The sequence below is a fragment of the Halichoeres trimaculatus genome, unplaced genomic scaffold, assembly GCF_033239565.1.
Source record: "Halichoeres trimaculatus isolate MK-OKI-2021-1 unplaced genomic scaffold, fHalTri1.1 fHalTri1_scaffold_10, whole genome shotgun sequence".
Lineage (NCBI taxonomy): Eukaryota > Metazoa > Chordata > Actinopteri > Labriformes > Labridae > Halichoeres > Halichoeres trimaculatus.
This window is the reverse complement of record NW_027437187.1, coordinates 3,185,843-3,200,110: the sequence shown is the minus strand read 5'-3', so window position 1 is coordinate 3,200,110 and position 14,268 is coordinate 3,185,843. Positions and strand designations below refer to the sequence as shown.

Genomic DNA, 14,268 nt, shown 5'->3' with positions numbered 1-14,268 from the left:
CAAGTAAAGTTTTCTTCATTTTACTCCTTGGTAAGTTTTGTCTTTAAGTATCTTGAAATGAAGACTGTTGCCAACCATTATCATATATTCTGGGAATGTCCCAAGTTGAACACTTTCTGGAATGGTGTCCAGGTTTCCCTTTGCAAAGTCTTTAACACTCAAGTTCCTCTGCACTTTGATGTTTTGTATTTTGGGTCGTATATCCTTTTTGGAACAGAGATGTGGCGGCTTGTAAAAAAGTAATTACAAGGAGATGGTTAAGCCCTACTCCACCATCCTTAGATGACTGGATAGGAATAATTCTTGAGATTTTTAGAATGGAAAAGTTGACTTACCAACTAAAAATTCAACTTCACAAATTTTACCTGATTTGGAATAAATGGATTCTGTTTATTACCCCTAAAAGAGCAGATTTTATTTAATCTCACTGGTACAATTGTTTTGAAACCTGAAATTTATTACCTTCTGCTTGGTAAATGGCAATATCTTTTTGAAGACAGTGGCAGTCTACCCCTTGGGTTCATTGCTTTTTTTTTTTAGTTCCTGTTCCTAAAAAAAACAAAAATGAAAGGACTTTGGTTTGTACATCCACATATGTATATGGATTTGTGTTAATTTCTGTCCATTCCAAATAAACACAAAATAAAAAAAAGAAGTATCTTGAAATGAGATATAACTCTGGATAGGGATAGGTACTTTTCACATTTGAAACAATTCAGTACTGAAGCCCAGTACCTGGCACTTGGTATCAGCACTCAACGGTTCCAATTTTAGGTACTTTTTTGTGTTTATGTGGTAATAAATATTAAATTGTTTAATAACAAAATCTCAAAGTTTTTCAGTTTAGCATATTCATTTTTCAATATTGAACCTTGTAATGGTGTGTTCATGTCCAGTATGGAAAATCTCCTACTCTTCCACTCCCTCACAGTCACAAGGTTGCATTTAGGTACCTAAACATGGTACCTTTTGATTTTACGTGGATCGTGATGATAGAATTCGGTGGCTACCTATAAAAGTACCTAATTTGGTATACATCCCTAAGTCTGGACTTGTTAAATGAATGTGGCTCATTCTAGCCCAGTAAGTGTCAAGTTGAACTACAAGTTTAACAAAAGTTTTAAATGAGTTTTAAAATATAACCTTTAAACCTGGCTAAAATAAAGTAGAAGTCAATGAGAAAAGTAGCTTATTTATATGTTTGTTTTTTTATTCCCGTAAGTTACAGTCAAATAAAGGTAACCAAGTGCTGTTACTTAGATAAAATAAACAAATAAAAAAGGACGGTAAATATTAATTATCACATTTCTTTCTTTCAAAACTCTTAAACTTCATGCCTATTTTGATAATAATTTAAAAGATTTCTTAACATTGTTGTATTTGGTCTGGTGTTCAGCATTTAAAGACAAATCCAAGAAGAATCTGTCTTGTCATGCTTCACGAGTAAAATCCAGTCTACTTTTAGCAGTTTATCGTTCCTTTTCCAGCTGGGATCACTGCACAGGTGAGAAAAACTCACCAGTGAGACATTTTTTCTACTAAATATAAGAATCAGACACCTGCTTGGTTTTAAGTTTTTGCTGTGTGGCCTCATGGATTCAGTGCCTGCCCTTTGTACACAGGCTGTAGTACTCATCACAGCAGTTACTGGTTCCGCTTTCTCACACTTCCTGTCTCTCCCTATCAGCAACGACACAAACGCCAGGGAAAGAAACTGAAAAGAGTCAACTGAAGGAAAGTACAAGTGAGAGTGTAGATAAAAATATAGTTAAGTGTGTAAGAGTACGAGACAGAGGGAGCTTTATGTCAACAGATTGAATAATGAAGAGCACATGTGGTGGTGGGACTTGTTGATGAGGTTGGACAGCTGAGGGTATTGATGAGACATCATTACAGGTCATGAAGTGGGTGAATGTGTCCAAACACACAGCAGACAGAAACACAGTTAAAGGTCAAAAGTTTGCCGAAGAGAAAACAAAGTAATCCCTGATCAGTACGTCAACAGATTCTGCAACCCTTTGAGATTGTCCCTCACACCATGTGGGCACAGAGTTTCCTCATACTGCAGGAATTTAGCCTGAGAGGAGCTGAACAGACCAGTGATCTGAAGACACTGTCTGTTTTTGGGAACATTTTCAGTTTTAGAAGAAGAACTTCTGTCAGGGAAAAGCAGAGGAGATTTAATCTGTTACTGCACACTGACCCAGCGAGGAGTGTTTGCACGGCTGCTGTCAGGTGTGTGTCCAGCTCTCTGGCCACACGGTCTCCCACTGCAGCGAGGCAGTCTTCAACAGACGTCTCTGGGTTGGCTGGATAAAACACCAGGGACTTCTGCTGGTCGAAGCCTGATGTGGAAGCAGCTGCAGAGCACACAGAGGAGAGGAGAGAGTCTCATTTCACACAGGGACAAGAAACATGAAAAATGGAAAACAGATCTTTGAACATAAGCAGGAACAACTGTGGGATTAGTTTACAAAAGATGCAGCATGCACATAAATAACAGCAATAACTCTTAGACTCTTAATAAATGTCTTCTTCACATTAGAGAAGCTCTAAAAGTTTCTCTGTAGCTTTAGATCTCTTTGTGGCGTGAAGAGAAGTTTCTCACTTTGGGATCATCTTCTGATAAAACTCAGGTGTCAGGAATTATCTCAACGTATTACAATGTGAAAAAAAACTCCCCTCCTGCTGGATGAGAGGGAAATCTAGTAACATGTTTCACAATAATCAGAAAATTAGCTCTAAAAAACCCAAGTGAAAGGTTTTAAACTCAGAATGTCAGAGGCAGCTTTCTCTCATGCCTCTAAGAAAACAGAAGTTGTGCAAAGAAAGCAAAGTTCTCGTTCAAAGCATACATTACATATTTCACTTTGTCAAATATTGACTTCTGTATTCAAACTGCAAACCAGCACAAACTGCCACAGAGAAAAGTCAGGGGGAAAATTTACAGCACAAGAATTCCTGATATATGTTCACAGTCACCAAACGATGCCCAGGATCGCTGTGCAGGATAAAAATTTGGTGCCGACCTGAAACAGAGTAAATATAGAGCCAGTATTGCTGATGTTCATACCAATACTGATACTTTTACATGGAGAAGACGCTTGTTGAAGTTAATTGAGAATAACGTACATGTAATACTAAAGGTGCACTGATCATCATTTTCTGGCCGATCACCGATCACCAATCTTTAAAAAGCCTGACCTGGAGGAGGACTGACTTAACATGTGTAAGACACAATCCACCACCTCCAGCTCACATCTTCGGAGACAATTTACCTGGAAGAACATTCTGAGATTTTTTATAACTCCTAGGATAAAAGAGTCACAGAGTAACAACCCTGAGCACGCTCATGCTGGAAAAAGTGTGATTGTGTCTCAGCTGGTCATTTTCACATATTTTGGGAATGCTAAGCTTAGAACCCGACTTCTGCTTTGGTGTGTTCTTTCTGGGTAACTTTCCAGCAGGACCTAAAAAACAAGACAGATATTTACTACAAATACTATTGGCAAGTAGTAAAAAAAAAAGCCATTTAAGAAAGTGGCTGAATGAAGAACCCCGTACTCTCACTGGATGGAAAGAAATAGTCCAAGATATTCACTGTATGGAACAACTAACTTTCTCTCTAAGGACGCGGTCACACTGGCCAATCCTGCCGTGCCTAAGCACGCTTCAGCTGTAAAGCACGTTTTGAATGGCCAGTGTGACCCCAACTGTGCAGTGTTCAAGCACGATTCCCTTCCGTGCTTCGGCACACTTCGGAGAGGTGGGCTTCGGCACGGTTTACTTCATGCACGAGCACAAGCACGCGAACAGCGCGTGCGATCCATTACGTATAATCACCGCGAGCGCATCTCTCGACAATCATTTTAAACAAAGCGGGGTGTTAAAGTCTCTAAAGTTGTAGCAGTGCTCTCTGTGTCTCATTGTGCTGACTCTGATGACATCGCGCTTCATGTAAACAGACGCTTCACGATGACGTAGGCGGGCCGTGCGCGTCTGTGATACCTGCTAAAGTCTGGTTCATATAGGGGTAGTGTGACTGCCGGCCGTACTCTACAGCTGGGGAACAGCGCTGCAGGGGGGCAACCGTGCTTAGGCACGGCACGTTTTGGATGGCCAGTGACCGCGCTCTATGATAAGCAACTGGAAGAGGCGTATTGTACAGGAAAAACTGGAAAACCTATGTGAGTATGTAATGATATTGTTTTGTTTTGTTTTTGTTTTCTTTATTTTGTTTTATAGCTTTTCATTGTAACAAACAACAATCTTTCTTCCCACAATGTGAATCTCTGGACTGATAGGACCCTTGAGGATTTCAAAATCATTCGTGGACACTAAAGAACTCAACATTTGCACCATTGCTTAGCATACCTCCCCCCATTCTCCTTTCGTTTGTACTTATGCATGTGTTCTGCTTTTCTCACTTTAGCTATATACCATACCATACCATCCCAGCTTTATTTATAGAGCACTTTTAAAAACAACCACAGCTGTAGACAAAGTGCTGTACAGGTAGATCAAATGAAATGATAAAAACAGATAAGTAAAAACAGACAAATAAAAGAAAAACGTTGTAAAAACAATAAAAAGCAAATAAAAAGCAAGTAAAAGGGAATAAAAGAAAATAAAAGAGAATAAGACCAGGCAAAGAAACTAAGTCTGTGATCAGAATGCGATCATGTGTGTAGGTGTGTATGCGGATGCATGTGCATATGTTTGTGTACGTGTATGATACTTGTGCGAATGCATGTGTGTGCATGAGTGCTGGTGTTTATATACATATATATGTATAGTTTTTGTTAAGCTCTTGCTTCTATCTGCTACAGTATGGTATGATATTATGAAAAAAACAAACTGCCACTTACTCATGATGACCCCTGTCTGTCTTAAGTTTTCTGTTGTATAACTGTTATAAAATAAAATTAAAGTTTTAAAAAATAAAAAAAGCCTGACCTGCTGGTACCAATTTGGGCCGAACCTAATTTTTTTTTGTTTTTTTTTTTTATAGCTGACAGCATATGTCTTCAATGTTCCAATCTTATTTTATGGAAAATCATTGAACAATACCTGTGAAACAATAAAATCTTTTTGTTTCAACTTAAACAACCAATAAAGTGTCCTGAGTTTTAGGTCTCTGAGCAAAAAGCAACAATGGCTGGCTGTCAGACCTTCACAGAGGTATATAAGATCAGTTTCATATGTAAGGATGGACAGATCACCGATCTCTGATCACCAATCACTGATCCCCCTAAATTAAGGAAACCAATCGATCAGTGCATGTCTATGTAATACTCAGGTTTCTTTTCATGAATGAAAGTAAACAACTCAGTAGCATGGGGGGAACTGAAAAATGTTGTTATCAATACTGAAATCAACATTGGTATCAATATAGAGAAGGATTAACAGTCTACGTCATCATAAAGATGTGCACAGATTTCGACTGCAGAAGCAGTGTTAAGCTTCATTCATTCAGACGAGTTAGCATTTTTAACACTGAATTTAACCTGTTAGCACCAAATTTCTCAACCTGTTGTGTGAACAATGCAATGCTTTAAAGTAGACCAAAGCGCATCACCAGGCTGTTCTCATGTCAAGGCCTTTTTTTGGCCACTGATTGCATTTTACATTGACCTGGAGCAGTGTCGAGGTCAGCACCTCCTCTGCTGATGTTAAACTGGATGGAAACAGACAGTAACATTAGCTTAAGGCTATTTCTATGCTAACTTCCTCACCTCCTACTTGAGTGTGATGACTCAAACAATATTTGCTGTGGTTGCTGTGTTGATTGTTCTCTCACTGCTAATGAAACGCTCCAGGGTTTTAGTGGAAGCGGGCTGAGACCATCTCTTCGTGGTGACCTTGGCTTGTTCGTTATGGTTACTGTGTTCACGCTTGTTGCAATGAAGCAGAGGATAACTTCTCCAAATGATCAAGGTGTGATTGAAACTTAAAGTATAATGGTTGTATTCTTATTAAAGAGTCAGCGTTCATCCAATGAACGCTGAAGCTGATAAACACACAATCAAAAGGCATTGGGTAAAGACATTTTCTTTGGAGCGTGACCAGGGAACAAAACAGTTTGTTGAACAGGTGAAAACAGCTTGAAGTGTGTTAGCTTCCAGCACTGAACTGATTTATTGAAGATGTGCACTGAGACACCTCCCTGACCCTCTGCCTCTCTGAGATCAAAGCCTGTTCACCTCAAACTTTCTCAAACTCAACAGCTATAAAACAGAACTCCTCCTGGTTGGCACCAAATCCTCTTTATCCAAAGCTGAGAGTTTTGAAAGCATACGGGACTGATGCCCGGTACCTGACAATCTGTATCAGTACCCAACGGTACCACTTTTTGGTACTTTTGTGTGTGTTTATGTGGTAATAAATATGAATTTGTTTAATAATAAAATCTCAACGTTTTTCAATTTAGCGTATTTGTTTTACAATACCCCACACTTCCACTCTCTCACGCCTAAAATACACCAGATTCATCTGCAGAGTGACTCTGTTGCGCTGCGTGTTGACCGCATTTGTCAACTTACACCAGCTGCATGTTCAGTCCAACAAGCTGTATGACTGACAGACAGCTGGAGTCCAAGACTGAGGAGTTCCTGCTCTTCCCACTCCATTGATAAGACTCCTGGTCTGGCTCTGCACATTATGTCCATTTCTCATAGTAGTCAAGATAAATACATACTGACTACAACACAGTCTGTTTTATTTTGAAGGTCACTGGGGTTTTTAGGTCGTTTCTGGTCACGACTTCCTGTACCGCTCGATATTCCCTACACTGAATTTATGCGTCACAGCTCCAGGTCAAAGATAGGATGGCTGTGTATTACCTGCGACATGATGGAGCAGCCACGCAGACAGACTGCAACAGAACAAATCTAGTGTAAGCTGACACAGTGATTTGAATGAAACCTACTTGATGCATTTGCCTCAAGGGAGACACACTGCGGACGCATCTCGTGTATTTCAGCCATCACAGTCACAAGGATGCGTTCAGGTACCAAAACACGTTACCATTTGTTTTTAACATGAATCTGTATTCAGTACTACAGATGGAATTTAAAAGTAACTTCTATTCTATTCTATTCTATTCAGTGGGTACATATTAAAGTAATTAGTTCAGTACCCATCCCTACTCAGCACCATGGGAGCAGAGCTCAGTCGCTCCCTGTTTGTCGGTTGGTTTTATTCATTTCTACTGTGATGGTCTGAGTTGGTCTCTTTTTAAATGCGTTTTAATCATAGACTGTATAAAACATGGACGTAGTCCCGCTGACGTCACCCATCTGTTTCTGAAACAGAAAATGAAGCCCACAGCCATAAGGCGCCGGCCTGAGCTGTGCCTCTTTTTGGGGGAGCTCGAGATCTTAATATCCTCTGAACGGCCGCGTTAGAAAAACATTCACCCCCCGTACAGTGGGAGCCGGTAGTAAAATTAGCAACTTAGACAGGAGATGTTTTTTGAACCAGGCTGTAAATAGGTTAATTTCTGCTTTGAAAATGGCTTTTTTTGGCTTGGTGTGTATATGACTTCCTGTACTTCCAGAGCCAGCCTCAAGCGAACACTCCAGAAACAGCAGATTTTAGCACTTCAGCATTGTCTCATATTCCCAGACCGAAGGTTGCCGCTTGGTTTTAATAAACTGCAAAGTGGCCTTGAGTGTCAAACACGCTTTTAAATAAAATGTATTATTATTATTATCATTAGTGCCAACCCTTGCACCCAGAGAGGGATTCCAAGTTTTACTTTAAGGGATAGTTCGGATTTTTTGACGTGAACCTGTATGGCATCCTCATCTATAGTTATGTACATCAGCACTGACTTACCCCTGTCAGCGTCCTGTGACCCGAGATCTGGTGTGGTTTTGGTCCAGACGAAAGTAGTCCGGCAACATGGCTGGGGTCACGAAAATAAAGCGTTTTTCCTCTCAAAACAATTTGTGTTCAAAAGAGTGATACATTTGCATCACAAAACTGCAAACCGGACAAAAGTCAGACTCTGTTATCGCTTGGCACTACTTTCTGGTGCGAATCACTGCGCCGACCACCATATGTCTGTCATCCTCTCTTTCACGGCTCCAGCTGTGGCTCCAGGAGTGACATGACTGTGCCTCGTCTCTCTCTCCAACCGTTCTAACTCCATCTGACGAATTTCAGCATCAGTATATTCGGATTCATAAAGATATCCCCTTGGCTCTGTGCTAAATGTAATGTCATCTTCATCAGGGTCGTAGTCAGACATGTTATCGTTAACTTTTTTAAGTTGTTATGACGGTGCCAACGCACGCCGGTCAGCTGGATGCACCGTGCGGCGCAGTGATCCGCACCAGAAAGTAGTGCCAATCGATAACAGAGTCTGACTTTTGTCCGGTTTGCAGTTTTGTGATGCAAATGTATCACTCTTTTGAACACAAATTGTTTTGAGAGGAAAAACGCTTTATTTTCGTGACCCCAGCCATGTTGCCAGACTACTTTCGTCTGGACCAAAACCACACCAGATCTCGGGTCACAGGACGCTGACAGGGGTAAGACAGCACTGATGTACATAACTATAGATGAGGATGCCATACAGGTTCATGTCAAAAAATCCGAACTATCTCTTTAGGCTGCATGTTTTCAGACCTTTTGGGTTATGGAGTTGTCTAAACATTTGGCTGTAGTATGCTTTATTTCTTCTCACCATGACTGTGTTAGCCTAAAATCCTGTCAGTGACATTAAACGTGCATGTTTTAATGGTATAAATTAGATTGTAGCTTACTTAGTGATACACAGCTAGTCTCCTTCCTTTTTATGTCAATCCAAAGTGCTGTTAAAACCTTTGATTAGTATGACCAGCCCTGTCTGAGTCAGTATTGAGAAGAAAAATGATCAGAAAAAGCTGCATGCACCTCTCCAAGAAATATTACCTCCCCAAATCACAGAGATGCCGATTGGGACTGAGTTTGGGTTTAAGGACCTTGGTTTGTCTGAAATATGGTTGGTTATGTGCCATAAACTTTTCCTTCATTAATAAAGGACATGATTAGTTTGCACTGGATTAAAACCACAGTTCTTTGCAATTATTACAAATTATCAGAGGTCCCCAGGTGAAACTAATCCTGTCAAAAAAAGGCTGGAAACTCTGAGGATAAGACGAACAGGAACTGCTCCTGTTTGTGTTTGTGTGTGTGTGTGTGTGTGTGTGTGTGTGTGTGTGTGTGTGTGTGTGTGTGTGTGTGTGTGTGTGTGTGTGTGTGTGTGTGTGTGTGTGTGTGTGTGTACTTACAGGCAGTGATTTCATCTTCCAGTTGTCTCAGCTCTTCCTCTATCTGCTCTTTTATCGCTGTTGTTCTTTCTCTCTGGTTCTGGGAATCTCCTGCAAGACAGAAGAGAAACACGCAGAGAGTGAACTCACCGTCTCTGATCCTCTGCTTCTCTGCCAATCACCAGTTCACAAAGAAAGAAAGGGACAAAAGAGGAACTACTGGATAAAACTATGATGATGATAATGATGATTATGTCTATGAAATGACGGCCTTTACCATGAAGGGTCGTTTGTGTAGACCTTGACATTTACCAAACTCAAACGGGACAAAAAATGTGAATGGCGCTCTCTCATCGCGTGCACACACGGTTTGTAAATTATTAACCAGACTCAGTCTGCACTGCTGGGGGCACAATGAGCCACGCAAGGGGAACACTGGGACAAAGACAGCACCAGGGTTTGACTGAGAGCGTTGTACATTCCTACATCAAATGTTCTGAATGTAGCCTTTGAGTTTGTCAAAGATCCAGCTTCATTTGATAAGAAGTTCTGCTCACTCATCTCGTGCCATCAGTTTTATCTCCATGTAGACTTTATTAGTCATATTTAAAAAAACAGCTCAACATGGCAGCTAAAAGACAAATCTATCTATCTTTAGGTTACCAGCCGACTGAACGACACTATGTTTTCCAAACAGGAGGGAAGTTGACTCACAGACAGACCTTTTTCTATTCTGTTAGCGTCCCTGCCACCGTGCATACATGCACTCCCTGAGGATCACTGTTGCTTTTTCTGAGCTTGGATGCTGTTTCAGCATTGAGCCGGACAGCTCGCTGGCCAACTACTCTGTATTGGTCCATTGGCGTGTGAGTAATCCTGCCGTGATTACACATGACAGGCTGTCAGAAATTGGACCGGGTCAAGCGGAAAGCAGGGATCAGCCACTCCTCTGTCTTTCTCCGCCCATTTCAAGAATGCACATGACAGAGAAAGGGACAGGAAGTACCTCACCGGCCGACCATGGTGTTTTTGTTTGTCACGCTAAAAGCTGTTTTTACGAGGCTGTGTTAATTTCCTGTGCAGACGAGTCGCCTTGTCTGACTCTCCTGCAGCTCAGTGTAACCTCAGAGGTGTTTTCTTTTAAAGGTTAGGAGTTAATTCACCGATAATGAGTCAAACTGATGGTTTAGCCCTTAAAAAGCAAGAGTCACTAATGTGGCTTGCAGGGATTTGGATTTCGACATCACTCCTTCAAAAAATAACATGCTTTCACCTCAAGTGGTTATATCGAGGCATGGGACCCTTTCACATTTGAAACAACAGGCCTGAAGCCCCGTACCTGGCAATTGGTAGTGGTACTCAATGGCACCAATTATTGGTACTTTTTTGTGTTTATGTGGTAATAAATATCAATTTGTTTAATAATAACATCTCAAACTTTTTTCATTTTAACTTATCTATTTCTTGATATGTAAACTTGTAATGCTGTGTTCATGTCCAGCATGGAAAATCGCCTACTCTTCCACTCTCACAGTCACAAGGATGTGTTCAGGTTAGGGATGGGTACTGAATTAGGTACTTTTATAGGTACCAATGAATTCTGTCAAAAGTACTGGGTACTGATACGTAAACCCAAAAGGTACCATGTTTAAGTACCTAAATGAATCCTTGTGACTGTGAAAGAAAGGAAGAGTAGGTGATTTTCCACGCTGGGCATGAACACAGCATTGCAAGGTTATATATTGAAGAATAAATACGTTAAATTGAAAAAAAATATATATTTTATTATTAAACAAATTGATATTTTTTACTACATAAACAGAACAAGTACCGAAAATTGGTACCGTTGAGTACCAGTACCAATGGCTAGGTACTGGCCATGGGTACAGTATCGTTTCAAATGTGAAGGGTACCCATCCCTAGTTCAGGTATCAAAACATGGTACCATTTGATAAGTAAATCAGTTTTTGGTAGAATTCACTCAGTACCTATAAAAGTACCTTATTCAGTACCCATCCCTTGTAATATCTGGTATTGCAAGCTCATTGAAATCACCACGCAAGAGAAGCTGGGATACATCCCCAAACATCTTTAACTTATAAACTGTTAAACTTTGGTTTTCTTGAAATTTTTAAGAGAAACTTACACACATAGGTGAAAAACTTTGGTTTTATCTTACTCTGAATAATCTGTAATAAGTTTATAAATCTTGTTCCAGCAAAGTGATACTGCATAGAGGAGACAGGAAAGTTTCTTCTTCCAGCAAATACAAAGAGTTGTTCTGAAACCACTTCTCTCCACTGCTCTGCAAGCTTGATAGACATCTACTACCACACACTCTTCTGATTAAATTATGACATTATCATCTCATTAGTTTCTATGGTCAACATCCTGTTTGGCTGCTGATGCTGCAAGATGTTGGTCTACACAAATTTCTTACTGTATATCAGTATCAATAGCTTCTGATTTTATTGAATAGTAATTGTCTGACATCCTACAGGCTACCTCTCTCTAGCCGCCACAATCCCCAAACCTCATCTCCACCCGAAAGCAGCCGAGCACTAGGCGCTCACAGGCTTTAAGTGCCCTGAGCTGACAGTGTGCGAGTCCCGGAGGGTTTGAGAGGGTGTTAAAATGAAGAATAGGACACACACCTTTCTGATTTCACAGGTGCCTGTCAAACACTGGTGGATTTAAACGCTGAGTGAGAGAAAGCCTTAAAGTGAGTGGGTGTGGAGATCAGGATTTGGCATAACTGACTTTCATCAACTTGTAGATGCACGATATGAAAAGCAGACATCCTGATGCCTGGAGAAGAAAGCCTTTCACTTGGGCTTACATGTCCTCCATTTGTTTACAGTCACACTACAGGAAAATGGGGCTCATTTTTATGCTCCCAATCTCCTTACGATCAAAACCAGCAAAGCCTGATTGTCTGTTGTCCTCAAATTTTCCTGTGGTGTGGGGTGTGCTAAGAGTGATTCTGTCCAGTTAGAGCTGCTCAGAAAGCCTCTGATTTAGAGATTGGAGATAATGAAGATGTTAAATATTTGTGACTAAAAATCCTGTGGTGTGTGGAGCGCTCTAGGAGGAGCTGAGCAGGTACATCGTGTAATGTCTCGTGTACAGGAGCAAAGCCAATCAAGATGCAAGCTGACTGACTGAAGAGGAAGTAAGAAATCTATCTGTGATGCTTGTTTTAATTTAAGAGGCTGAAAACAACCATTATTGCTCCTCCCGTTGGTCATGTTTGTTCTCATTAAAGTCATGTTTTACTACGTGAGATTTGGAACACTGAGTGTGAAGAAGCTAATACTCTGCTGAAGAATCAGTCAACGTGTGGTTTGCTCCTGAGTACACACCACAAACTGTAAGATCAGAAGAAAGAAATCTTGTGTGATCTGTCTTTAGTTATCACCCAGTGTGTGCTCTCTAAATGTGTGAAGGTTTGGAGAATCCTGTACTGTGTGCCAGTCTTAAGTATGAACCAGTGTGTGGATGTTTTTCTGTGCTGATGTGAGGAGAGCCTGAGCTGAGCTAGAGAACAGGTGGTAACCTGTAAAAACACACCCTGAATATTTCTCTTTTAACTGGCATGCTCGTATGTGCACACATTTCTATTTGTGTGCTGTGTGAAGGCCCAAGAGTGACGTTTGCCCTCACATACGTGTCTCACGATAAAGAGGGGTGGGGGCAGTGACACTGGGTGCCCTTGACAGAAGCTGAGCTGCAGTAAAGAGCACTTCAGGATATCTTCACATGAAGCAAAACAGGGGGTCAGATTACATCAACTTATGCTCTGAATCAAATGGAAACAGTCACTGTTTTCAGACCTTTCTCTCACCTTGAGTTGTAGTTTGTGATCTGCCAGCAGGCAGCAGTCCCAGGTAGTTAAGCACAATAAACTTGGTTTCATAATGGAAACCCTCAGGCACTGTGGTGGAGGTGGAGGCAGAAAAGGCGGAGCCTGAGGTAGCCATCGAACAGACGTGTGTCAGACTCTCAGGCACATACGTTCTTACAATTAAAGCTGGACGTCTCACCTGAGGAGAAGAGGCAGGAAAAGAAGGAAAGAGCTGTAAGTTTTAGGGAAATAGAGATGAAAAGAATCATTTACTGCCAATGCTTTTTATTATTGATTTAATAAATGTTTCTGCTGATACAGACTGATATTTCAACTCTTAATATCAATATCTATGTTATAAAAAAATTAATATTTTAGCGGAGTTGGAAGTACAATCGGTCTTCTCCACCTCCACTGCAGTAGATGGCACTGAAGAGCTGCTCTGCTGTTTGTTGCCCATAAACTGTATAATAAATAAAACCTCAAGGTCAGGGATGGGTACCGAATTAGGTACTTTTATAGGTACCGACCGAATTCTGTCAAAAGTACCGGGTACTAATTCATGTAAAACCAAAAGGTACCATGTTTAAGTACCTAAATGCATCCTTGTGACTGTGAGGGCGTGGAAGAGTAGGTGATTTTCAATGCTGGACATAAACACAGCATTGAAAGGTTATATATTGAAGAATAAATATGCTAAGTTAAACATTTTTTGAGTTTTATTATTTAACATATTGATACATTTCACCTCATAAACACAAAAAGTAAGGAAAATTGGTACCATTGAGTACCAGTATCAATTACCAGGGACTGGGCATCTGTAGCGTATCGTTTCAAATATGAAAGGTATTTTTTAAATATTTTATTCCTAAAACTGACGATGTGGGTTTTGATGCTGTAAACATTAATGTTTTCTCTCCATTCTTGGGTCAGTTAGTTTAAAATCATTTTAAGTTTAATCTTTATAGTGTAGTGGACTGCTAAAATCATATTCATAGTAACATTTTACGCGATTCCAGATTTTTTATGACAATAATTGCTTACACCAATTCGCGTTTATCAGTTTCACCAACTGACCACATCTTTCACCCAATCATTTTTTGCAACATTAGTTTAATACCACAGTAGTTTAAGTGACAAACTTGTCGAACTTTACGCTTTTATGTT

General features: G+C 40.4%; 1 protein-coding gene across 2 annotated transcripts in view; it reads right to left on the bottom strand.

The window, feature by feature from the left end:
• bcl2l13 (BCL2 like 13) overlaps nucleotides 1–14,268 on the bottom strand; it is a 38,048-nt gene that overhangs the window by 22,462 nt on the left and 1,318 nt on the right. For both annotated transcript variants that reach the window (XM_074678452.1, XM_074678453.1), the window contains exons 2-4: nucleotides 13,102–13,300; nucleotides 9,279–9,368; nucleotides 2,204–2,360 (exon numbers count right to left, since the gene is read on the bottom strand). In XM_074678452.1, coding sequence (XP_074534553.1) covers nucleotides 2,204–2,360; nucleotides 9,279–9,368; nucleotides 13,102–13,237 — 383 coding nt within the window. In that variant the 5' untranslated portion in view covers nucleotides 13,238–13,300. The remainder of the gene's footprint in view (nucleotides 1–2,203; nucleotides 2,361–9,278; nucleotides 9,369–13,101; nucleotides 13,301–14,268) is intronic.